The sequence below is a fragment of the Nomascus leucogenys genome, chromosome 21 (assembly GCF_006542625.1).
Source record: "Nomascus leucogenys isolate Asia chromosome 21, Asia_NLE_v1, whole genome shotgun sequence".
Taxonomy (NCBI): domain Eukaryota; kingdom Metazoa; phylum Chordata; class Mammalia; order Primates; family Hylobatidae; genus Nomascus; species Nomascus leucogenys.
This window is the reverse complement of record NC_044401.1, coordinates 53,585,109-53,610,993: the sequence shown is the minus strand read 5'-3', so window position 1 is coordinate 53,610,993 and position 25,885 is coordinate 53,585,109. Positions and strand designations below refer to the sequence as shown.

At 42.7% G+C, this 25,885-nt stretch overlaps 1 protein-coding gene across 3 annotated transcripts in view; it reads right to left on the bottom strand.

Moving 5' to 3' along the window:
* Window positions 1–25,885, bottom strand: part of VGLL4 (vestigial like family member 4) — a 162,832-nt gene that overhangs the window by 81,171 nt on the left and 55,776 nt on the right. The window contains exon 1 of one of the 3 annotated variants that reach the window (XM_003264980.4): window positions 5,502–6,370. The exons of the other annotated variants lie outside the window; for them this stretch is intronic. Coding sequence (XP_003265028.2) covers window positions 5,502–5,583 — 82 coding nt within the window. The 5' untranslated portion in view covers window positions 5,584–6,370. Of the gene's footprint in view, window positions 1–5,501; window positions 6,371–25,885 lie in introns of those variants that run through there. 3 annotated transcript variants of the gene reach the window in all.

The following is a 25,885-nucleotide window of genomic DNA, read 5'->3' as shown; positions in this document are numbered from 1 at the left end:
AGTCAGATACTTTGAGATGACAAAGATCGCCAGAAACATTCCCTGGTCTGACTGTTTTTATATATTTGTGTACACGTGTAAGTGCTAAATCCGGATCTAATTTCTTCCTGAAAAAATCCAGTTTTCTGCAACATCCTCACAGTCAGGGAGAGCTAAACCATATTGAGAAGTTTGGAATCTCCTCACGTGCCAAGGAGGATTGCTTTCTATCTTTACCGCATGTTTTAAAAAATCTTCACAGCAACAAATCCAGGCACCCTAGGAATACAAGGCCACGCAGACAATAGGGAAGGGAGGAAGGAGGAAGACAAACCTGGCCTCCAGAAGGAGCCAAGTGTAGGCTCCAAGAGATAAACAGCCAAGTACAATAATCTTTCGAGAAGCGGGTTGAGAAACAAGGGTGGGAGCTGCAAGGAAGGCGGGTATAGTCACACCTTCCTTCACAAACTGTAATTAGGAGAAAGACACCAGCTAGGCCAGCTCTCTCGCAGAGCTCCTGGGCTCACCTGGGCATGTTTTACTAACCAAGCTCCTCCCAGTTTCTTTCTCTCTCTCTGTCTCCCCCTTCCTCCCTAACCCCCACCCGCCCCCACTCCCTATCCTTTCCTGCAAGTAAAAAGCTAAAGTAAAATGACTTTCCACAGCAAAACAGTTACAGATGTTCTACCTCGGAATACATCCCAGATCAAGAGCTCGTCACTTGATATGCAGGGCTGGGGAACAGGAGAGGGTACGAAATGGCCCTGCGCTGTGGCCTTTTCACCTACCCAAGCCTCCTAAGTTTCCTGATGCCTCTGAGCTCGTTAGACAAAGAACAATGAAGCCAGGACTCCACTCAACCGCTGGTGGTTAGACTGGTGGGAAACAAAAGATCACAGGGTCTCACTGAACTCAGCAACTCTCCAGTGTGCGTCTTCCCTTCCATTCCAGAAAATTAATTTAAAAGTTGCCTGTGATGAAACAAGGGATAACTGCGTCTAAAACAATGAACCGTTCTAAAGCTTGAAGTCAGAATAATTCACTCTTAAGCTTTGAGAAGATCACAATATGCAATGTATTCCTACTTTCTCCCAATATAAATCATGCTATTAAATTAAAAGGAGAGAATTCTTCCACCAAATTACACACTAATGGCTCTTAACCCATAATTAAAGTATCTCTACCAGCAGCGTAAAGCCCCAGCCAGCCAGGGCACGTTTGGCAGGCCCAGGTCTCAGCCCCAGGGATGATGTCAGTGCAGCGACAGCCATCTTGAGGAAAGCCGGTGGTCTAACCTGTCCCCGTCCCCGTCCCCGTCCCTGCTCCCTGGGGACTGGCTCTGGCATCCACGCAGGCCTCCTCCTCTGCACAGGCAGACAAAAGGAAAGCAAGCCCAGTGCCAGAGCAGCACGAAGAGCACCTTCCAGTGAGGCTGGTCACTCAGAGGCGTCTCACCTACCCTTTCCCCAACATCACAACAGCCTAGGAATTTGGACCAGCAACTGGCTTCAGAGCAAGAAGAAGTGGGAGAGGCTTGACTGTGTGCACTGTAATCCAGGGTGTTATCCCCGTGCTAGGCCCTGAGGGCACCCAGGACAGGGCATGACCCTAACATCACGGAGCTAATGAGGAGATAAGACATGAAATAAGCCGGGTGCGGTGGCTCATGCCTGTAATCCCAGCACTTTGGAAGGCCAAGGCGGGCGGATTACCTGAGATCAGGAGTTTGAGACCAGCCTGGCCAACATGGTGAAACCCTACCTCTACCAAAAACACAAAAATTAGCTGGTCATGGTGCAGGGCACCTGTAATCCCAGCTACTAGGGAGGCTGAGGCAGGAAAATCACTTGAACCCGGGAGGCAGAGGTTGCAGTGAGTGGAGATGGCACCACTCTGCACTCCAGTCTGGGTGACAGAGCAAGACTCCGTCTCAAAAAGAAAAAAAAAAAAAGACATGAAATAATTCTGGAGACACAGCACGGCATAGGAGATTCATAGAAGAGTCAAAACTCAATTCAATCCTGCCACAAACTTTCTAAATAAACTAAATAAACTCTGAAAAACAGAGTTTACCTCTCTGAGCCTCACTTTCCTTGGTGAAAACAAGGCAAAAGGTATTAGATGATGTCTGAGGCCCTGGATAGCTCTGCAATAATTAGATAATTAGAGAATACAAGGCAGTATATAATCAAGTATTAAATTATACAGTAGCAACTACAGCTGCCATTGAGAGCTTGCACTGATTTTTTTTGAGTCAGCCTTCATTCTAAACCACTTCCTGAAAGCCCACTCAGACCCTGTGCTAGGATTCAGGGATGCAGCGGTCACCAAGACAGAATGCTCTGCCTTCACGAGGCTTTCACCAGTCTAGTAAGGTATTCTCAGATGTTCAGAGGAGGGAAAAAATGAGGGCTGGGGTTGGCCTATGACCTTTGCATGGAGACAGAGGCAAAACTGGGTTTCAAGTGGGTATCATTTGAGCATTCAGTGGGGTGATGATCGACGCAGTGGTTAATTGCTGAGTATGGTAGTAATAAGCCATGAGGTTCTGAACACATTAGCACAAGCACAGTTCTGCTAATCTGCTCATCATTAGTGAAGGTAATTAGTTAGCTTCCAGAAGTTTGCCAGACTTCGATTCTTCCGGCCCTCTGCCTAACTTCTCCTTCTCCCACCCCAAACCTGCTAATTGTGGTTAACTTTTTCCCTTTATTCTTTTTCATTATTCTTGCAGACAACTACGGTGGAGGGCAGGAGCCAGGAAGCAGTTACCAAGGAGGGAGTCCACATCTAAGCAATATGGAGTCAGTCAGGAAGGAAGACCCTGTATGCTACAAGGTAAACGGCTAAAAAGATCGATTTGCGTATTAAGTCACAAGAGAGGTTTTGGTACATACAGGCTGAGTGCGGTGGCTCATGCCTGTAATCCCAGCACTTTGCGAGGCCGAGGTGGGCGGATCACCTGAGGTCAGGAGTTTGAAACCAGCCTGGCCAACATGGTGAAACCCATCTCTACTAAAAATACAAAAATGGGCCGGGCGTGGTGGCAGGCACCTGTAATCCCAGCTACTCAGGAGGCTGAGGCAGGAGAATGGCTTGAACCGGGGAGGCAGAGGTTGCAGTGAGCCGAGATGGCACCATTGCACTCCAGCCTGGGGGACAAGAGCGAGACTTCATCACCAAAAAGAAAAAAAAAAAGACCAGACACATGGTTTTTTTTAAGAGTACAGCTATGTCTCACACAACTAAGGAATATGGTATAATTTAGCTGGTAAGAATAATTAACCATCCGCATCTTAATTTTTAAAACTAAAATGTCATAAAATTAATTTGTCCCTTATTCTTAAGGGGCATGAAACTTGACTGTGCCCTAAATGAAACCAAATGTTGCCTACCAACAGTACATTCCATTTTCCAAACAACTTCCCTGGAATGCTGGGGAGCTGATATGTTTAAAACAAATATTCTCCAAGTCCAAGTGTTGGATTTAAAAGAACCATAACCTTTCCAACTTTTCTTACAAAAAAATCCCATGTATGATTTATGCCCATCTTCAAAACACCCTCTGGAGTTCAGACCAGATGTGTGCAGTGTTTACACCGAGAAAACCACTAGGACATCAACAATTCACTATAAACACCACTCAAATTTTGCTGTGCTTTCCTTCATTTCCTCTGTATTTATTCTGGTGTTAAAATAATGTTAACTCTCATAATAAGGAAAATAGGAGCAGATGTTTAAACCAAACAGACTTTAGCCCATTATCTCATATAGCTACTCAACTTTCAAAATCAAAGTTTCTTCCTCCCAAATACCAAGAGAGAAGAGAAGAAAAGAGAAGAGACGAGACGAGAAGAGCAGAGCACTCCAGTTTCCTGTGTGTTGCATGCTACACAACAACTCGACCTGGGCTCGCTGTCCGTAAGCTAGCTGTTCATCACCAATCGGAGACAGGAAAAATTAATCTGGTATCTGGTATCAATTTCCTAACAATCTTATATTTCTCTCTTAGGCCATTATGTTTTGTTTTTAAAATATCATATTACTTGTTGGCAAAGACAATACAACAGAAATTGCCTCAAAAGTTTTTCTTTCTTGTTGGGGGAAGCGCAGATGGTTAAAAAAAAAAACAACAAAAACAAAACCCTGACTGCAATGTGTGAATGTTACGGGAAACAAGCCCAGCAATGGCTGCTTATGGCTTTCTAAAGTCGGCTGCCTTTTTAAAGTGAGTTCAGACGCAAGATGTTACTCAACACATCAGATGCAAAGAAAGCAATTCACCGAAATTCTCATAGCAAGAACTAGTAGGAGTAAAGAAAAACAAATACCCTTTTTAAAAAACGTTAAATATGAGATCCTCATCCACAGTTTTAAAAAACAACGTGAATGAGGGTTGTTGTTTTTTTCCTTGAAGGGGAAAAATACTCTTTAAAGGGTAAGTTTTCAACTGATTAGGAAACAGGCCTGAAGTTTTTAGATTAAAAAAATACAAGTGAATCACCTTCCCAAGTTTTTGTAACTGTTTTCTTTTTCAAGAGAAATGTCCCATGTATTATTGGAGAAAAAATGGAAACTGCTCCTGCTGAATGAGAAAGAGAAGAGTCCCGGATGTGTGTGTGGTTACAACAAAAAATACTCTTCCTGCCAGGCCGAACTCCCCCGGAGATGCCTCTCGGCGGCAGACCCAGGCCATTGCCACTTTTTCAAATCGCACGTAGAGGATGTTCCAACAGCTTAAGAAATAGATTTTTCTCTTACTGCTACCAGAGACAGCTTGAAATACAAGACAGTGGGGGAAGCACCTCACGGGCAATAGGAGGTAATAAATAAGAGTTCAGCGCGGCTCTCTCTTTTTCAGGGCAGGCTGGGGGTCGGGGTGTTGTGTAATCGCTCCCACAGGGAGCAGAGCGCGAGGAACACCCCCCAATGTCAGCGCTCCCTGGGCTGCACAGGAAGCGCCAGCGAGACAAAGAGCCGGCCTGTGCTCGCTGACACGGTGCCCTTCCAGCCCCACGCGGGAGAGGGACATTCTCCGCTGTTTGGGACACTCACTCGCGAGCACAGAAACTCGCTGTAACTTTGGCTCCCCCTCCGTGAGCTGCAGGGCGCTGTGGCCCACAGCAGGGTACAGTAGACGGTGCAATCCTTACCAGCCCCTCCCCCAAAGAGGCTCAACTTTTACCGGCGTCCTACAAGTCCTTCCCCTAAAGACAATATTAACGGAAATCAAAAAGACATACATTTTAAAGAGTTAAAAATGTAAGGCGCGAGTACGTTGCAAGCAACGAGCAAACTTTGAAGGGTTTCTACTTCACCGCCTCCCCGTCCAGCCCCCTCCACCGCCCCCCGCAGCCTGAGATCCGAACACACTCGGTGCCGAACCGAACCTAAGAAACGCCGGCCTTTCAAGTGCCCTGCAGCCCCGAGAAGGACAGCAGGCGCTTAGAAGGCAGGCACCCAGCACACTGAGGAGTGGCCGGGACGAGCAACGGGCAGTAATTCTACAACGGGACATCTACCTTCGTAGCACAGAATGCCGATATTGTTGTTCATCTTGTCCAAGTACTGATAGTTCAACAGGTCCATCTTCATAAATAGCATTTATTGGGCTAGCAAAGAAAACCAGCTCTTCGCTTTTGCCCCAAAAGAGTTAAGTTTCAAAAATCAATTGTTGCTGAGTAGCTCCCGGCTCTTCAACTTCACAAAGGCAGAGGCCCAGCCTCAGACTATCAAAACAAAGTATGCAAAAGTTAAAAAAAAAAAATCAGGCACAAAAAAATCGAGCTCACACGCAACCCTTCAAGGGCTTACTGGTAGACGGTGTATGTACTGTATCCCCAATCGAATATGAAAACAGCGTTTCAGAAGTCCTTACAAGTCCTTCCTGGAAATGGAAAAGAGTGAAAAAGAGAAACGCGCAGCCCGTTTCCTAGGACAAAGCGGCGCCGGCCCCGCTCACAGCCCGCTGCAAGCCGGCAGCGCTGACATGCGGGCTATGCTTGGCATGACTCCTATGCGGCCGCTTCCTCTTCCCGCAGGAGGCCGAGCATGCTCACTGCGCCGCGCTGCCGAGGCAGGGAGGGCTTCTGCACAGGATCAGCCTCTCAATGTAGCAAGTGTTGGAAAGAAAGAGAAAGGGGAGGGGGAGAGACTCTAGAGACGGGGCCTTGGCAGAGTGGCTCTTGACAGGAAGCAGCCCGGCCGCTGCAAAACCGTAGGAGGAAAAAAGAAAACCCAGGAAGTTTCTTTTTCAGGAGCTGAGTACAAAGTAAAAAATCCATCATGGAAGAAAACTTCCATGGAATGCAACTTTCGTGAAACTTCACGTTGGAGCTTCGGAAACCCAAACTGCTAGTGATGCATAAGCCATATATATATATAGTGTCTTTCTTTTAAAGATTGTTTTATAATGTCCATTTACACTTTAACTGGATATTTAAATTTCTGATGTTAATGTTACATATAACTTCTTCCATAATCCCCATAACAACTGAGATAGACAGGGCAGGGAGGGTATCACCCTTTCACAGCAGAGGAAACTGAGGTTCAGATGGATTAAATGACTGGCCCACAGCCCCCAAAATAGTTGACAGAACTACTTTTAAAGTGTTTTTTCCCACCTAATGTTATAACTTTATTTAAAAAAACGAGGGGGCCGGGTATACTATACGTGGCTCACATCTGTAATCCCAGTCGAAGCAGGCGGATCACTTGAGGTCAGAAGTTGGAGACCAGCCTGGCCAGCATGGTGAAACCCCGTCTCTACTAAAAATACAGAAATTAGCCTGGTGTGGTAGCGCACACCTGTAGTCCCAGCTACTCAGGAGGCTGAGGTGGGAGAATTGCTTGAACCTGGGAGGAGGAGGATGCAGTGAGCCAAGATCCTGACACTGCACTCCAGCCTGGGCAACAGAGACTTTGTCTCAAAAAAAAAAAAAAAAGAAAAGAAAAAAGGAGACAAGGAGAGGAGAAGAGATGGAAGAGTATTTAAGCAAATAAGGCTGTAATATCAAAAATTGAAAGTGTACTTGAAATTATAGAGGGAAAGGGTAAAATTATTTTCATTTGGCATGCATGACACCCACCTGTGTGTAAGAAGCTAGTGGCATGCAGCTGTACTATTTGCTATTGGAAGAACTTGGGGCTTAAACTTTGATTACCCAGTGCCTAGCACAACCAAGTTTAGGTGCCCAAAACTGTTTACTGAACGAGTGAACCACTGAATGTTCAGTTTTCAGCACATGAAGAATGTGTTAACAAAATAGAAAAAAAAAAAAACTCTAAACATTTGAATGAATATTCTAAAAATATATTTTTAATATTCCAAAATAATATTTGAATAAATAATTTGAAGGAGTTGTATGTTAAAAATCCAGCAATAGTTGCATTGGGTTTATTAGGCACACTCATGGCAAGGTGTTCTAATGAAATCTTACTTGGGAGTCGGGATGCGGTGGCTCACGCCTGTAATCCCAGCACTTTCAGAGGCCGATACAGGCGCATCACTTGAGGTCAGGAGTTTGAGAACAGCTTGGCCAACATGGTGAAACCCTGTCTCTACTAAAAATACAAAAATTAGCCGGGCATAGTGGTATGTGTCTGTAATCCCAGCTACTCGGGAGGCTGAGGCAGGAGAATTGTTTGAACATGGGAGGCGGAGGCTGCAGTGAGCCAAGATTGTGCCACTGCACTCCAGCCTGGGTGACAGAACGAGACTCCGTCTCAAAAAAAAAAAAAAAAAAAACGATATGACATCTAAATACTAAATACTGTTGCTGTCATTGCTCCAACAGTAATCACTGGGGTGACATCAGGGGAAGTAAGTAATAGGGGAATCAAGATTTCACAAGCTTTCATTTATAAGAATATTTATTGATGCTATATTACATGTAATAAGCCATAGTGAAAGATATGTATCCTATCAATTGTAATTAAAATACTTCATGGTATTTGGTGGGGAGGGTTGAAGTAAACTCAAAACTCGTAACATCCAGTATACACGAGATCATTGCACTGAAACAATATCAGGTATCAGATTTAAATTCAACTGATAGTTTTGGAGTACTCTTACTGTGCTATATTTTTACATAAATTCTCAATCAGAAAACTGTATCCATCATTAGAATATCCCACATGGGAGAGAGGTGGCTGCACATTAGAACCAGGGGGGAGCTTTTAAAAATCTTGATGCTGAGGTTGCATCCCAAACTCATCTGAGGTGGGAACCAGCAGCAGTAGCTTCTAAAGTCCCAGGTGATTCCAATATGCAGCCAAGGTTGAGAACCATTGCTTTCATCTAGAGAGGAAAAAAACAAACAAAAAAAAACCCTGCCTTAAGATATTTCATTTTATTCACTTATTTTGACATGAAGTTTTTTTTAATAGTAATTTAAGCACATGATTCAAACAATACCATTGTAGAAAATGAATAAAATATTTGGTAACGTCCCTTAAGTGACTCAGCATCACTTAAAACAGCAGTTTTCAGCCTCCAGGTGGCAACCATTTTCGTGGACACCGTCTCACAGGTCTACCTTGACTATTGGAACATTCCCAGCCACAGCCACCACATCTTTCCCGCTGATCCGGGAGGCTAGCACGGTGCTACCCAAGTGTGATCCAGAGGGGTTCGAGCACCAGGTGTTCCTAGTCCCCAAAAACTAGATACAGAAACTGAGAATGAACATTTAAAACTTTTCTAGCAATTTGACAGACTAATTTTATGTCTCTCAAATCTGAATATTAAAGAAATTTGAGGGCTATGGTTTTCATATTTCTAGTTATTGAACTGCATTACATTTTATAAACTATCAGTCTGCAACAAAGACTTGGGGAAAAATGAAACAAACCTGATTTCACAGAGAAGCTTGTGCTCCAGAGAGGCCAGCTACAACAGCCAGCCTCTTCAGGCTGGGAGCGCCTCCTGGACCGGTTCTAGGCCTTTCCATCCCAGCTCCTGAAAACTTTCACCTTAGTTTCAAGCACATTGGATGACCTGCCGTGAGTTATTCCACAAATCACATCAGTTCGCTTCTCAGTGTGCAGGACGTCTCTTCTTTCCCAGCCTGTCTACTCAGCAAACATCCACTCTTCCTTGAGACTTGTCAGAAAGCCCCTCTTGTCCTGTGAAATCTCCCTTCGACCCCGTCCTACCATCTCCTCACACCCTACTCCAAGCTATCCTTTTACAGAGTAAGTAGTCCTTATCCAAAATACTTGGACCAGAAGTGTTTTGGATTTCGGACCTTCTTGGATTTTGGAAAATTTGCATTATACTCGCCAGTTGAGCATCTCTAATTTTAAAGTCTGAAATCTGAAATGCTCCAATATGAGCGTTTTCACGTGAATGTTGTGTCAGCACTCAAAACTGTTTGGATTTTGGAGCATTTTTCGTTTCAGATTTTTGGATTAGGATGCTCAACCCGTACCTTATATGTGCTTCTTTTCTAGCCTAGACCTTCGGAGCAAGGACTATGCCTTCCTCACCTTTTCAAGGTTAGTCTGGCAGAAGCCTGGCGCATGGTAGGCCATCAATAAATACCAGCTGAATAAAATCAATAAACATCTAAACGGCAGATTCTTCATTTCCCCATCCCTACTTCCAGCACACACTGGATTATCTTACTCAATGTCATTAGGTGGCTGTCAACATCTCTTGGAGACCATGGGTCCTTGCCTTTAAGAAACACCGTGTAGATTCTGATTATACTTCAGGGTACAATCAGCTCATCCATAAAAAAAAAAAAAACCCCAAATACTAGAAAATATCAATCCTTCTCAGATTCATTCATAGGATAATATATTCATAATTAAAGTACCAATAGGATAGTTTTGTAGGGAATTGGAAAGATGGGTCTAAATTTTATCCACACACACAAATGAGATGGGAAAAGCTAGTTCTCTTTTTAAGAATGAATAAGTTTGATCTATCAAATATTTAAAACATAAAGCAAAGAACATTTTTTGGAGTGTTACTGGGTACAGACTAGGTAGGACCAGACAGATACTGTGTATATAGGAATCAGAAATCCAGGCCAGTGGGGAAGAAGTGGATTACAAAACAAGCATTATTGAGAAAAGAATCCAAATAGCACTTTGCCTTATACTGTACATCAAAATAAATCCCAAATGTTTTAAAGATGATTTAGATGCTTTTAAAGTAAGGTTTTTGCTGCAAAAACTTACAAAACTATAAGGATATGTTCAGACTATCTGATATGGAATAGGAAAACATGTGCTAGGCCAGAAATAAAATTTTTAATCAAAGACAGAAGCTACCAAGGAAAATGTAGAATTTGATTGACAATACAGATTTTATGCTTTTATACCTCTAAAAACACCAAAACCAAGTAGAAGCAAAACACAAAACTGAAGAATATATTTGTATCATATATTACAGTGAAGGATAAATGTTCTTGGTATACAAAGAACATTTAAAAATAGAAAGAGCAAAGGAAAAAATTGAAAAACCACTTGATCTGAATAACATTTTTTGAGTAAAGAGCATGAGAAAAAAATGGCCAACACATTTTTGAAAAACTATTCAACCTTACTAATAAAGAAATATAAATTTTAAGAAATTAAGTGATTTTCCAGCTACCAATTTAACAAAAAGACTTTTTCAATCTTATTTCTTGCTGGTGAAACAGGATGCCATTGGAATCTGTGCTCACTGCTAATGCAGTATAAACAGATAACGCCTGCGTATAAAGCAGGTTGGCACACACTTGACTGTTTTATGAAAAACGTCCATGCCTTTGTCCTTGCATTGGACTCTACTTCTAGACTTCTGTCTTAAGAAAATAAGATATGAAGAGCTGCATGAAGATGCTTATCATACAGCTATGTGTAAAATGAAAACCTGAAAACCTAAAGTTCAAATAAGAGGATGCATTAAAACAGTGGCTTATCGATGACAGAATATTATGCAGCCATTACAACACCTTCAATAATCTATAATGGCATGAGGAAATGCCATGCTATATACTGTGTGACAGTACTACATTTGTTAACTGAAAACAATAAAAATCGGATATAAAACTAATACACACATTATTCACCAACTGTGCTAATGTATTTATGAAAACATACATATATATATAGAAAAAAGTATACATTAAAAAGACTGGAAAGTATACCAAAATGTTAACAGTGCCCATCTTTGAATGGTGGGCATTTTTTACATTTTCCTGAATTGCTAACTAGCCTACAAATAGTTTATTCTTCCTATAATGAAGATGAAGATAAGGAAAGTTCTTGATTTTTAAAAAGCAGCAACACAATGAAATAATATTCCCTGGTGAGACATAAGCAATGGATATGTATATCTTATTATAGCTTACATATCTAATGATATCTCCTTTTGATTTGGGTTTAACAACTTAAAAATAATAAGAATCCAAACATTTCTTTAGAACTTTGGAACATTCAAAGATGTTTAAGATGGGGTATCTGTCTCAAAGAGCAAAGTCGACAGAGACAGCTCTACACTTGCAGAGCTTATAGATGTGTGCACGTGCTTTTTATCTTCCTACTGCTTACTAATTATGTTATATGTCAGTACCGATTCCCCCAAACTAGACCATAAGCTTCTAGAGGGAAGGAAAGCTAAGCCTCAGTCCTTAGAGTAAAACTCCCCCACAGCATACAATAAGTGCTCTATTTGGTTTGGTTTGATTTGGTTTTTTTTGAAACAGGGTCTCCCTCTGTTGCCCAGGCTAGAGTGCAGTGGCTCAATCACAGCTCACTGCAGCCTTGACTTCCCAGGCTCAAGTGATCCTCCCAAGTCAGCGGGACCACAGGTGCATGCCACCGTGTCTGGCTAATTTTTTTTTTTTTTAATCATTTTTTTGTAGAGACAGGTTCTCACTATGTTACCCAGGCTTGTCTTGAACTCCTGGCCTCAAGCCATCCACCCGCCTCGGCCTCCCAAAGTGCTGGGATTACTGGCGTGAGCCACCACGCCTGGCCCAATAAGTGCTTTATAAATGTTCATTATGCCCAGGCTAATTACTAGGCTGATCTGTTTAATTTGCTAGAGGTTTGACTACCACTTTAGATCACCAAAACTGTGAGCTGCACAATAAAGGCCAAATAATCTTCTATTTAATATCAGCCTGGGGAAAGAAAAGCCAAATGATCAAAATCACTCCCCAGACATTTATTTAAAATAAAATGCTTTCATTTGAGCACTTGAAGAGAGGGGAAAGTTTTAATGTTAAGTCTAACATAATATCTCCAAATACCACATTAGAAAATATGAGTAACCCTACTGCGCTATTTGGTTCCCCCACTGGGTTCCGTTGTGCTCTTCCTCCCAGGGTTTCAAGTAAGCTGGATATTTAGTTAATGCTTTCATTTTAAAGTGCTTTTTTTCTCTTCTTACTACACATAGAAAATACACACACACACACACACACACACACACACACACACACACACACACACTTTAACCTGATGTAAATAATATTCAAAACAGACCTTACTAATAACAAGAAAATAAATTTGACTATTCCTTGAGCTAAAGTATCAGTTAAACAGTAAGTTGGAGGTGCAAAACTGTCATGTTTGAGATCTCTAGGTCCATTGCAATTTACCGGCACGTTCCTCAGTATACTAAGAACAGTACCAATGATGATGATGATGGTGGTGTTTGTAAAACACTACATTGGTCAACACATTTTTGCTTCGTAATCTACTTATCTTAATTACTAAGATAAGGTTGTAAGAGGGAAAGCATAGAAAAGGGTTTAAGGGACCGGGCGCAGTGGCTCACACCTGTAATCCCAGCACTTTGGGAGGGCGGGTGGATCACCTGAGGTCAGGAGTTCGGGACCACCCTGACTAACATATTGAAACCCCATCTCTACTAAATACAAAAAAATTAGCCAAGTGTGGTGGCAGGTGCCTATAATCCCAACTACTTGGGAGGCTGAGGCAGGAGAACTGCTTGAACCCGGGAGGTGGAGGTTGTATTGAGCCAAGATTGCACCACTGCACTCCAGCCTGAGCGATAGAGACTCAAAAAAAAAAAAAAAAAAAGAAAAGAAAAAAGAGTTTAAGGTAAAACCTAGCATTGAGTAATAAAAAAGGAAGGCTTAAGAAACCAAACTTTCTTTTCTTTTAAACATTGTTTAGAATGCAAATTCCTTAAAGGCCTAGCTGAATTACCCTCCCCCCCACCAAGAACCATTAGCTAGGATAAATCTCTTCATCCTACATTATTTTAGGTTTATTCTATATTTCATTCTAAAACAAAGCAGACTATAAGACAGTTTCTGTGTCTGTCCCCTACCATATTATAAAGACTGCTTTGTACACAGTAGGTCAACAACTAAGCTGCTGAATTAAAGAAGAAACCAAAACAAAACAAACTTCAAATGCCTTAAATATCAATGACGTACAGTACCAGGGAGTAGCTGATTTAAAAAAAAAAAAATCAGCGACATAAACCAAATATCTAATAGGCTCCCTTTGTTGTTACTTTAAGAATTCCTAACTATATCATAAAATAGTGATTATTTATACAACTTGGGGTTGCTCAAGGATGATTTTTTAAAAGGACAGTATTTTGTGGAATTTTTCACAAAAGCAAATATTAAACTATGTCTTAGATTTTATTATTTATAAAATACTACCATTTGTAAGTTAAAACACACTCAACTTCTATTAAGTAACGACTGATCATTCTCTGTAATATAAGATTTTAACACAAATCCATGCACTTTTCAAAAACTTTAAATGGGTCGTCAGATCATATTTAAATTTTCAATACAACAGCACCCTCTAGGGGTGAACTTTAAATTACGAAGACCATTTTGAAAAAGCAAACTGCAGAATTCGTGCTATTCTTGCCTGATGTGCATATTTCAAATTTTAAAAAACCCTTATTTTATTTAATATTAAAAGTCATAGAAAATATCTTTTAACAAATAGTTTAATTCTTACTAAACCCTGCAAAAGTTAAAACAAAATACAAAACCAATTAAATTGATACCAAATGATTAAATAGGAAATGTGCTTTAACATACATTTAACATTAATAATCTAAAAAGTGCAGACTGGGAATGGTGTTTTTTGTTTTTTTGTTTTTTTTGACATGGAGTCTAACTCTGTTGCCCAGGCTGGAGTGCAGTGGTGTGATGTCTGCTCACCGCAACTTCTGCCCCCCAGGTTCAAGCGATTCTCCTGCCTCAGCCTCCAAAGTAGCTGGGATAACAGGCACGTGCCACCACACCCAGGTAATTTTTGTATTTTTATTAGAGATGGGGTTTCACCATGTTGGCCAGGTTGGTCTCGAACTCCTGACCTCAAGTGATCTGCCCACCTCAGCCTCCCAAAGTGCTGGGACTACAGGCTAAGGAATGGTGTGTTAAAGAAATCAGAATAAATCAGTGCGAGGGAAGGGAATTTAATTAGATTAGCATCCCCAAGAAATGAGAAATCTCTTGCAAAACACTTTAACTTGTCAGTTTTACAACTACTGTCTTATATGTTTGACAATACAAATATTTTCTTGTAAACATACATGATTATTTTAGTGATTTTCACTACTACAACCAATTTAGGTTCAGTAAGTCCCATTCAAAGAACATTCACAATTAAAACGCTATTCTGATATTCACTTTGTACTAAATCATAATTAATCATAGATGTATTCCTGCAAGATTGACTAGAACTGACTTCCATGGTAAAAAGAGGAGAAGAGCTGGAGAAAATGTCCCAAATATTCAACAATTGAAGGGCTAAGTTCGCTGCTAGCCCCAGTGTGTGACCCAACTTCATTTCACAGGTCAGTCTGACTGCACAGTGCTTCATTCATTATGCAGCACGCTAAGCACCTCCAGAGTCATCCTTCCAACAAGTTAGGGTGCCGTCCAGGAAACAGAAATCATGGCTGTTATTTTAATAGGGAGAATTTTAATGTACCCCACCTCTACCCATTCCCTCTTCCAGTAACTACCCCCATAGGGTAACTTACTATCCTAACCTTGAAGAACGTAGATCAGTTGTAAAACACTTTATAGAAAGAGAATCGTATGATGCTAGCTAGCTACTCTGGTGGCTGGATTCCTTCACTCCACATATTTTATGAGTGGTAACATTATTTTTCTGTGCAGTTGCATAGCATTCATTTGCATTGCTGTCTAGTACTCCATTACTCCAATATATCACAGATCCTTCATTCTACCACTGATGGGCATTTAGGTAGTTTCTACGTGGGGGTTATTATAAATAGTGCTGCTATGAATATTCTAGTGTGTGTCTCTTGTCAGCCTCGGAATGCATTTCTGTTGCACATGTACTCAGGAGCAGATACGTAGAAAGTGTATGTTCAGCTTAAGTAAATATTGCCAAATAGTTTTCCACCGCAGTTGTACCCATTTTTACTCCTACCAGCAGGGTACGAGATTTCAAGTTGCTCCACATCCTTGCCAACAGTTTTCCAACTCTTTCGTTCCTGTTATTCTGGTAGGTCTGGAGCAGCCACACTATGACTTTACTTCGCACTTCTCTGATGGACAGTAAGAACTCTGTGACACTTGTTAGCAGGCAGAGGGATAGAATTCACCCAAGACAACAGAGGGGGAAGGGCCCTGGCCAGAGGCTATCAACCAAGGAGATTTTGCCCTCCTCAGGAGATATCTGGCAATGTCTGGTTATTTCAAATTTAGGGGTGTTATTAACATCTAGTGGTTAGGGGCCAGGGATGCTGCCAAACATCCTACAATGCACAGGACACCCCCCACCCCCACTACCACCGCAACAAAGCATTATTTGGCAAAAGTGACAATAATGCCACAAATCAAGAAACCCAAATCAAGCAAATCATTATTGGGCATTTTCTCCTTAGCCAAATCATCGTTCTCTAATACAACTCAAGAGGTCAATGTCCTGTTGTCTTAAAATGTTATTTTTCCTAGAGTTGAGGGGATAGAAAGATAACAAAGAACACTGAGTGCCACGCTCCATGGCACAGTGCATATCTTCTGCATATCCTGTTTCTTTCTCAATTCTCGCGACAATGCGGAGATGAGGAAACATACCAAGCAGGCTCCTTGGCTCCTCTAAACTCACGCAAAGAGCAGCAGAGCTGGGACCAGAAGCTGTGATTTTCCACTGCACCCAGGGTCTTACTTTTAACTAAAAATAAGGGGAGTTTTTAGAGTCCACAATTACTGTTAACTTGCAAGGCATGAATTTTACCTTATTAGCTTTGCAAAAGGCAGGCAAATAAAACGAGGTATGAGAAAAAGATCATTTGCAATGTTAAGATTATTAACCTGCACCTGTAAGTATCTTAAAATATTTCAACAAATCCACCTTCCTCATCACACTGTGATCTCTTTGAAATAAAACCCATACCATATTTTTCTTTGTCTACGCCCAACGCCTGTAAGAGTAGGCATTCAACAGTTAACATGTCCTGGATTAATTACTGGCCTGAAACCCCAGTGAGAGAAGACAGAAGCTTCATAAAACAAGCAGGTGGTTTAGATTTTATTTCATCACCAACACAACTATATTTAGTAACATAAACTAGAATAAATGGTTTTTGTTGAAAAACATTCAATTAAATCAAATAATGGCCAATACCACAAAATTATTTTTGAAATGCAAATAATTCAGTTTTTCCAAGGATGAGTTTGCCAGCATTACCTTATCCTCCTTTGCATCTTCTATTTGAGGCTTCTATTTGTGAGGCCATTGGCATTATTAGGGCCAACAGAAATCCACCCACTATTAGAGCAGTTTTGAACCGTGGCCATGCATCACAATCACCCAGGAGGTTTTGAAAGCCATGGGTGTCCAGGAGGATAATTTGGTAAATCTGCAGTAGATGAATTTTGAATTTACACCCAGGAAATAACTACACTTAGCAGTATCGTTTGAAAATAGCTACCCACGTAATTTTTGCAAGCTCCCCTCCCCTTAGGGGTCAGGACCACTACCCTTGAGATTCTGAATTGAACTGAGGAGGGCACCTGGCTGCTTTTCATACCCACCAGAGTTCAACATACCAATGAGTTAGTTGCTCGTGGGCAGGACTAGGGGGCAACACGAGCCCACCTAACAAACAGCCTGGCTTCCTTCCCACCAGGATGGTACCACCTGGTCATTTGTATTTAAACAATTCCCATCTGCTTTACGCGGAAGGGGCAAACGAAACCCACCACTCCCATTCTCAGCCTATCTTCTTAAATGATCAACATCCAGTAGCTGGAATAGGACTTGAAATGGATAAACCTACCAACACTTGACTGCAGTGAGCCCAGAAATGGACAAGGCAGGATTTCCTGTTTACCCCACATAGGGTGGGGAGTACGGGGACTAAGGGGTCCTAAGGAGAGACAGCATTTGCCGGAGGAAACAGTGGGGTTTCCAGTTTGTGTCTGGTTCCGGCTGGTGGTGGAGGGTTTCTAGTGACTCCTCTCACTGCATAGGAGCCTGCCCTCGGAGGACGCAGGCAGGTGTCATTTCAGGCCTGTGTGCTCCTCTGATGAATGGCCATCTCCCTCCCATTCACAGCCATGCAGTTTTGCCTTATCATTGTTTCCCCAGCACCTAACACAAAGCCTAGCACTGATGGGTGACCACTAAACATTTCTTGAAAGAACAAATGAGAAAGGAGAGCTCCAGAATCTAAGCTGAGAACAGAGGAAAGCGAGAAGCCTAAGGGAAGGAGCGAACTGAAGACTGAAGGAAGTCAGGAGGGAGCGCATGTGCACAGCTTTGTGATGCTCTGCGTGGTTACAATAAAGAGATGATCAAAGTATGATTTCCTGAAGCACACGGTCTATTGCCATACAAAGGCTCATGATCGCTAAGGAGGGGAGAATAATGACAACAGGCCTCGCAGGGAGCACACGCAACAGGCACGGTCCACTCACCACACAGGGAGTGCTTCCAAAATATTAAAGTCCAGCTGCTCACTTAGGATGGAAGCAGGCCTCTGCAGAAAGTGACATCTGATTAAGTTTGAGGTGTGCCTTTTATAGGAGTGGTTCTCTCCAGAGATGGTGTCCAACACAGGGAGGGACCCACGGCGACTTATAAGGCCCCCGGAGGCTAGGGGAATTCCCAGGGGTGCTGGTGTTGGCAGGGCCTTTAGGCTGGAAGGCTAACAGGCTAAGAGCACCTGAGCTGGGGATCTTTGCAGAAGCGGCTGGCAGAGCCCAGCCTGCCATGGCTAAGCCCTCAACGTATCTGTCAAACTCTAGAGCTAAGATGTCCCCTGGGGTGCAGTAGCTGAGGTCAGTAACTCCTATAGGGTCTGACAGGGTATGGGGTCGCATTCTCGAAGGGAGGGAGAGCACACCCCAAGTTCTCACCACAGCAAAGCAGGCCACTCGCATAGCAAGCCAGGTAAGCACTGGGAGTCACTTCAAAGCTCCATACCATGTAAGAACCAGGGGTGGCTTTGAGAAAGAACTAGGTTTCTAGCCAGGCTCTGAGGACTAGCCACCATCCAGGCTCTCAGAGAAGCAAGACGACTGTGACCCCAGCAACAACGAAGCACGGCCCTGGTCAGGGAATCAGACACCAGGAAAGAGAAGAGGGGGTCTGGGAAGGAAGGACTGACCTGAGGAGGAGAGGACTGTCCTAAGAGCGTCTGCAGGGAGGCTGGGAGTAGGCAGCAGGGAGGAGAGGAAGGCCGGCCTGGAGCTGACAGCAGTGACGGGCCTCCTAAGCCGAGCCCTCTGTACTCTTCACACTGCTTTCTAGCAAAAAGAGCACTGGATACAGAGTCAGAAAAATCCAGTTCCCAGGCCATAACCTTCGCTAGCCATGAAATCTTCATCAAGTGATTCCACCTCTCTAAGCTTGGATGTCCTTCTCGGCAGCCTCTGTGGTGTCTGCCCGAGCCCTAAAATCCAAGGGCTCCAATCATTCCTCTTTTCCCTCCCCACTCCTCCCCACTCCTCCCCACCCAACCACAGGCGGCCACTCACTGCAATCTCAAGACAGAATGTCATGTTTTATAGAATACATGATGGTAACTGGTATTTCTAGGAGGGTTGGCTCCTGGGTTTATGCTGTTTTTCTTACAAATCTGACAAGCAAATGAGAGCTTCACCTCCCAAGACAAAAAAATAAAGAGACATTTTAATCATAACAATGGGCATGAAGAATACTGTTTGGCTCATTTTCCTGCTGGTCTGAATTAACAATAACAATTACAGGGAACAATGGTGAGAGGACTTAACTAACCCAAAGCTTTCTGTGTCTCTGGAGAGAACACTGAGGCAAGACAGCTGCTAACTAGGAGGAATCTGGCTTTCTCTTCCACAGAATGAAGAGATCTAAAACTCCTGGCTGTCACTAGTTCTAGGTGAGTCTGGGTACTAGAGCGTTAAGGAGACTAACCGTTTCACCCATAAAAGTTTCAGGTGTAATCCTATTACTTTGGAATGGCTAGCAGTGTTCTGTGAAACTGATTATTCAATGATTAAGGTTAGAGAATGCCTGTGCCCTATGGTACAGGCTGCCATAAAGAAAATTATGATCCCAGATGCAATGATGCCAATTTACATGGTATCTACATAAATGGTTCTTCCAGCTCTCTCTTCTCCATTTTCTCAGTAAAACAAGTTTTTTGTTAGTTTGTTTTTCTTCTTGAGACAGGGTCTTGCTCTGTTGCCCAGGCTGTAGTGCAGTGGTATGAACCCGGCTCACTGCAGCCTCAACCTCCGGCACCTATGCGATCCTCCAACCTCTCAGTCTCTGGAGCAGCTGGGACTACAGACGCGCACCACCACACCTGGCTGATTTTTGTATTTTTTGTAGAGATTGTGTCTGGCCACATTGCCCAGGCTGGACTGGAACTCCTGGACTCAAGCGACCCACCTGCCTTGGCCTCCCAAAGTGCTGGGATTACAGACGTGAGCCACCACGCCTGGCTAGAACAAGTTTTTAAGAGGGAGAGAAACGAGCAAATACAGCATTGCACCTGCACATTCAGGACTGTCTACTCCCCAAAGCAATAATCAAACTACCATATTTTATTTATAGCTGCTTTCAGGGCACAACTGCTTCCAAAGTACAAGCTAGAACATTTCTAGTTTGGTCTGGAACCACAAAGGAAAGGTACACTAACATACTGTACCTTGGAAAGCTGACCTGTAAAACGGAAGCCTTCTTCCTAATATTTAACCAAACACAGGGCCTGACACCTTCCAGCCATCTTCTGACAGATCATGCAATATGTTTGCTGTTTTAATATCATGATTAATTAAAGAGCCAGCTGACAATTTTACAAACTAGGAAGGACACAGAGGAAACAGAATACATGAACTATTCCTGGATCTTTCCTTTTATCCACCTGGCATGTGGCACACTATTCTTCACGACTGAGAAAATCCATGCCCTAAATTCTCATTCATAAATGCATATTTAGTTAATATTGAACAAAAAGAAAATAGTCCAAATAATTTGTCAGATATGCACTTATAAAATGCACTGAGTCAATGAATGCAAAAATATTTTGAAGAGCCAAAAAGTGCTATCAGCTGCTAATAGAAGACACTAGACAAAGTACAGCATCTAGAATTGTTTTTATTGAGAGAATGTTGCTGAGCCCAGAAGCAGAGACATCCAACACAGGTACCTAACACCACACACATACAACACCTCCAGGCCTCAGGCACAACTATCCTGCCCAGAGTCATGATATAGGTGAACACCTAGAAGTTACACCCAATATATATACAATTTCCATGCTTCTAAGAACTATTTACTTGTGTCTGGGACCCTAGACATACGGCAGGCAAGGCATTCAAACAACATGAACAGAGTGCCACATTAACGAAGATCTCACTCCACTGGCCCAGAAGGGATTGGGATCTAAAGATGAGTAAGACACAGTCCCTGTCCTTCAAGAGCACATCACAGAGGGCAGAACATAAGACCTACAAACAAACAATGGAAGGCAGAGGGAGGACAAATCCTATTTTCTTTTTTTTTTCTATTTTCTTTTTTTCTTCTTCTTCTTCTTTTTTTTTTTTTTGAGACAGAGTTTTGCTCTTATTGCCCAGGCTGGAGTGCAATGGTGCGATCTCGGCTCACCACAACCTCTGCCTCCCGGGTTCAAGCGATTCTCCTGCCTCAGCCTCCCGAGTAGCTGGGATTACAGGCATGCGCCACCAAGCCCAGCTAATTTTGTATTTTTAGTAGACACAAAAATTCTCCATGTTGGTCAGGCTGGGTCTTGAACTCCCGACCTTGGGTGATCCGCCCGGCTTGGCCTCCCAAAGTGCTGGGACTACAGGGGTGAGCCACCACGCCCAGCCTCAAATCCTATTTTGAAGGGACTTAGGTATGGATTTCATAAAGAAAGTGGCACTGGCATGGGCCCTTAAAAGAACAAGATCTCAAAGCAGGGTTGAGGAATGAGGCATTCTAAACACAATACTTCAGTAGACACAAAGTATTTGCTATAACCCACTGATTATTGTATGAGCAGATTAAGTGAATTTTAACTGATTACTAAGAACAAGAGTTCCGTAAACTGTAGAACTATTTAAAATTTCCCATCTTGGCCAGGCGCGGTGGCTCATGCCTATAATCCCAGCACTTTGGGAGGCTGAGACGAGTGGATCACGAGGTCAGGAGATTGAGAGCATCCTGGCTAACATGGTGAAACCCTGTCTCTACTGAAAAATACAAAAAATTAGCCGGGTGTGGTGGCGGGCACCTGTAGTCCCAGCTACTCAGGAGGCTGAGGCAGGATAATGGCGTGAACCTGGGAGGCGGAGCTTGCAGTGAGCTGAGATCATGCCACTGCACTCCAGCCTGGGCGACAGAGCAAGACTCCATCTCAAAAAAAAAAAAAAAAAAAAAAAAAAATTTCCTATCCTGCCAGCCAGCAGTTAGCTAGAAGCAGGTTCCGATCTTGGTTCTGCCACAGACTGGCTGTGTGAGGTTAGGCATGTTACAGAATCTCTCTGATCTACTTCTGCATCTTTGAAAAATATGGATAATGATACAGCCTGACCATTCTCCTTTGATCATACCACTTTTCTCATGGCATTTAATATGGCCTACTATAATTACACATGGCTTTATCTCCCCTGTAGACCAAACCAAGAGCTCCTGAGGGCAAAGGCCTTTGCTTATTTACTCTGAAACGCAGCCCAGTGCTAGCTGTGCTAGCAGACACATTGTCAATGCCAGCTTCTACCCTTTCTGTTGGATTCCCACTGGCTATGAAAATCCTTTCCTTTGTTCTATAAAGTACACTGTTCTTCAAATCATGAAGTAACCCAGTTTCAAAATTTTAGTTTTACTTTGTAAGTTTCAGCATATCTCTATCCCAGTATGGTGGGGTTTTTTGTTGTTGTTGTTTTTGTTTGGTTTGGTTTTTAACATTGTAAATGTTATAGGTTTCAAAGATTATCTATTTGGGAACTTGGGCATAAACTCAACATATACACTTCTCATGCTTCCAAGTACTGGAAGCACATGGAACCTGAGTGGAAAAATCATTTAAATTTAGCTCTAAAAATTGAAAAATTAAATAACTTTGGGATCCAAAGGAAACACTCTTAAACTTTATGTTAACTGAACTTTCATTTTGGCCTTGTTTCCAATAGATCGAGAAAAAGACTGAATACCAAACAGCAACAAAAGCAGCCCGTGACGCATTTCATTGTCATCAGGGTGGCCGTGGGGCTGAATTGTAGGATTATCATAGCCAAAATTCTTTACAAACCCGAACACTACCCTGCTTGTTGATCGATTCAAACACAAAGTGTGAGCAGCAGTCAAAATTCCTTCTGTCCTAGAGAGGAGAAATGCCCTCAGGATGGAGGGCTGGAAAGAAAGATCTCTGAGGTGGCTGACTGCAATGCAGGTTGCCAGTGCCCCCCCGCCCCCACTCCACCCCAGCTCCTCCCAGTCACAACCACTCAGCAGGCTGGTAACCCAGAAAGAACCATCCGCATTGAAAACTGAGTCATCGTGAGAAAGGCTCCATCACAGACGATGCAAATAAGGTACAGGACAAAGGAAGGAAAGGAACATTGCCAAGAAAAGGTCAATGAAGACACACCAGAGAGCCAGAGAGATCATGCTGGAAAGAATTGGAAAGTTATGAACCAACATTTCTCCTTTTATTTATTTTTGAGAGGAAGTCTTATTCTATTGCCCATGCTGGAGTGCAGTGGCATGATCCTGGCTCACTGCAACCTTTGCCTCCTGGGTTCAAGCAATTCTCCTGCCTCAGCCTCCTGGAGTAGCTGGGACTACAGGTGTCCGCCACCACGCCCAGCTAATTTTTGTGTTTTTAGTAGAGATGGGGTTTTGCCATGTTGGCCATGCTGGTCTCCAACCCCTGACCTCAGGTGATCCGCCCGTCTCGGCTTCCCAAAGTGCTGAGATTACAGGTGTGAGCCACTGCAACCAGCCTGAACCAATATTTCTCTATGAGACTTTAAAAAATAGGCATAGCCTCCCTGAAACAGGAACTCAAATAAGAAACAGGACAACAAGGGGAGATTAAAAGATAGCAAAGTTCAGGGAAGAAATAGAAGAGTGAAGCAATCCCGGAAACGGATGCTGCACTAACAGCAATAAAGGAAATAGAGACACTGATGGAAACACGGCCAAATATATGGAGGAGAGATTCCAGAAAATCCCAGTGATTGGCTCAAGAATGAGCACATGACTCACAGACATTAGCTGCAGACTTTCTGGAACAAAGCCCAAGAAAGCTATCAGAAGAGACATTCTCCCTGGCTAACATGATGTCGCCATCTGCTACCACGGTGGAAGTCAGCCCAAAGACAAGGCCACATAACAAGAAAACCACAAGAGAAATGAAGCCAGAACCTGAGAACACCATGATCCTCTGAGTCAAACTGCACCCGAAGCCCACCAGACCTTCAGACTTTTCAGCTATGTGAATCACTAAATTCCTTTTATTTTAAAAAATTCATTAGAATAAGTTTTCTATTACTGGCAACTGAAAGCTTCTTGATACATTTAAGAACAGCTGAAATGAAAAAAGCAAAATGTTCATAATTCTAAAACAATACATTGGGAAGGCAAACAACTGAAAAACTATTCAAAACAGGAGAATATAGTAAGGTGGCTTATTATAAAATGGATTTATCAAAATCCAATATGAAAACATTTTATGTGCAGTAGGCACAATCCGATGGCCAACTCAAAATATACTCCCAATTCCCTTCTCCCACTGCCTCCACTAGAGGGACTGAGAACGCTGAATGCTCTCTATTCCAGAATTTCTCCTAACTAGGAGTACCATGTAATATGGATCTGGCCAATGAGACAGCAACAGAAGTCTGCTTTGAGCTTCTGGGAAAGTTTTTGCTTTTCTTAATTAAAAAAGGCCAGATATGGCTCACGATATCTCATTTTCTCTCTCCTTGTCTTACTGCCTGGAATGCAAATGTGATGCCTGGAGATAAGGCAGCCATTTTGTGACTGTGACATGAAAAGCAGGAGAAGGCTACAAAATAAACAACAGTGATTACCTCAGAAAAACTAGGAACTGGAGATGGGAGGGACTTTCTTCACATACCGACTCTTCTTTTTTTAAAAACACATTTTATAACATAAACTAGGAAATAAAATTATTCTGGAAATATAAAGGAAAGATTAGTAGGGTTTACTCGGAGTAGTTAGGAGGTTTCAGAAAGGGGACGGGTAAAAGTTGGGAAAGTGAGGCAGCAGAGTAAAAGGTGATCAGGCTATGAAAACAACATGAGCCAGTTTACTGAAGCAGAGTTTTTCAAAGTAGAAAGCAGTAGAATATATGAGTGAAAAGATAAAGGGGGCTGGAGGATGAGGATAAGCCAGACAGAAATCAGACCTGACTCTACAGTGATGGGCACTCCTGAACAGTCCCTAGAGGTTCCTTTTTAGTGGGGCCAGGGAAGTGGTACAATAAAAACAAAGTTTGAAGTCCAGGATACAGAATAAGTTGGCGTTTAAAGCTAAATAAAACAGAACTGAGAACCAGAACAAATTCATCCAATTCAGTTCTCAAGATTTCAAAATTAAAACAGCACCATTTAACTGTAAGAATTCTAGGCAAGGTGCAGTGGCTCACACCTGCAATCCCAGCACTTAGGGAGGCCGAGGCGGGCAGATCACCTGACGTCAGGAGTTCGAGACCAGCCTGGCCAACATGGCAAACCCCGTCTCTACTAAAAATACAAAAATTAGCCGGGCATGGTGGTGGGCACCTGTAATCCCAGCTACTTGGGAGGCTGAGGCGGGAGAATCCCTTGAACCTGGAAGGCAGTGGTTGCAGTAAGCCAAGATCACGCCACTGCACTCCAGCCTGGGCGACAGAGCAAGACTCCACCTCAAAATAAATAAATAAAATAAACAATTCTATTGCTATACACACTGAAGGGTTTGGACGGTTCTGTTATTACATACTTTCTTTACATATCCTTGTTTCTGAAGTAAGCAAAACAACGGAATTTAATTTCTCTATGCTGTAAGAAAACACATTTGTCATTTCTTTTTACATTTCATTAAAAGTAATGGCAGAAAACACAATTACTTTTGCACCAACCTAATACAATGTAATGTAAAAAGAAATGTAGGCTGGCCACGGTGGCTCACAGCTGTAACCCCAGCATTTTGGGAGGCCGAGGCGGGCGGATCACCTGAGGTCAGGAGTTCCAGACCAGCCTGGCCAAATCTCTACTAAAAACACAAAAATTAGCCGGGCATGCTGGTACACGCCTATAATCCCAGCTACTCAGGAAGCTGAGGCAGGAGAATAGCTTGAACCCGGGAGGCGGAGGTTGCAGTGAGCCGAGATCGCGCCACTGAACTCCAGCCTGGGCGACAGATCGAGAGTCCATCTCAAAAAGAAAAAAAGAAAAAAGAAAAAAAGAAATGCAGCTGCAAATAGAACAGAAGC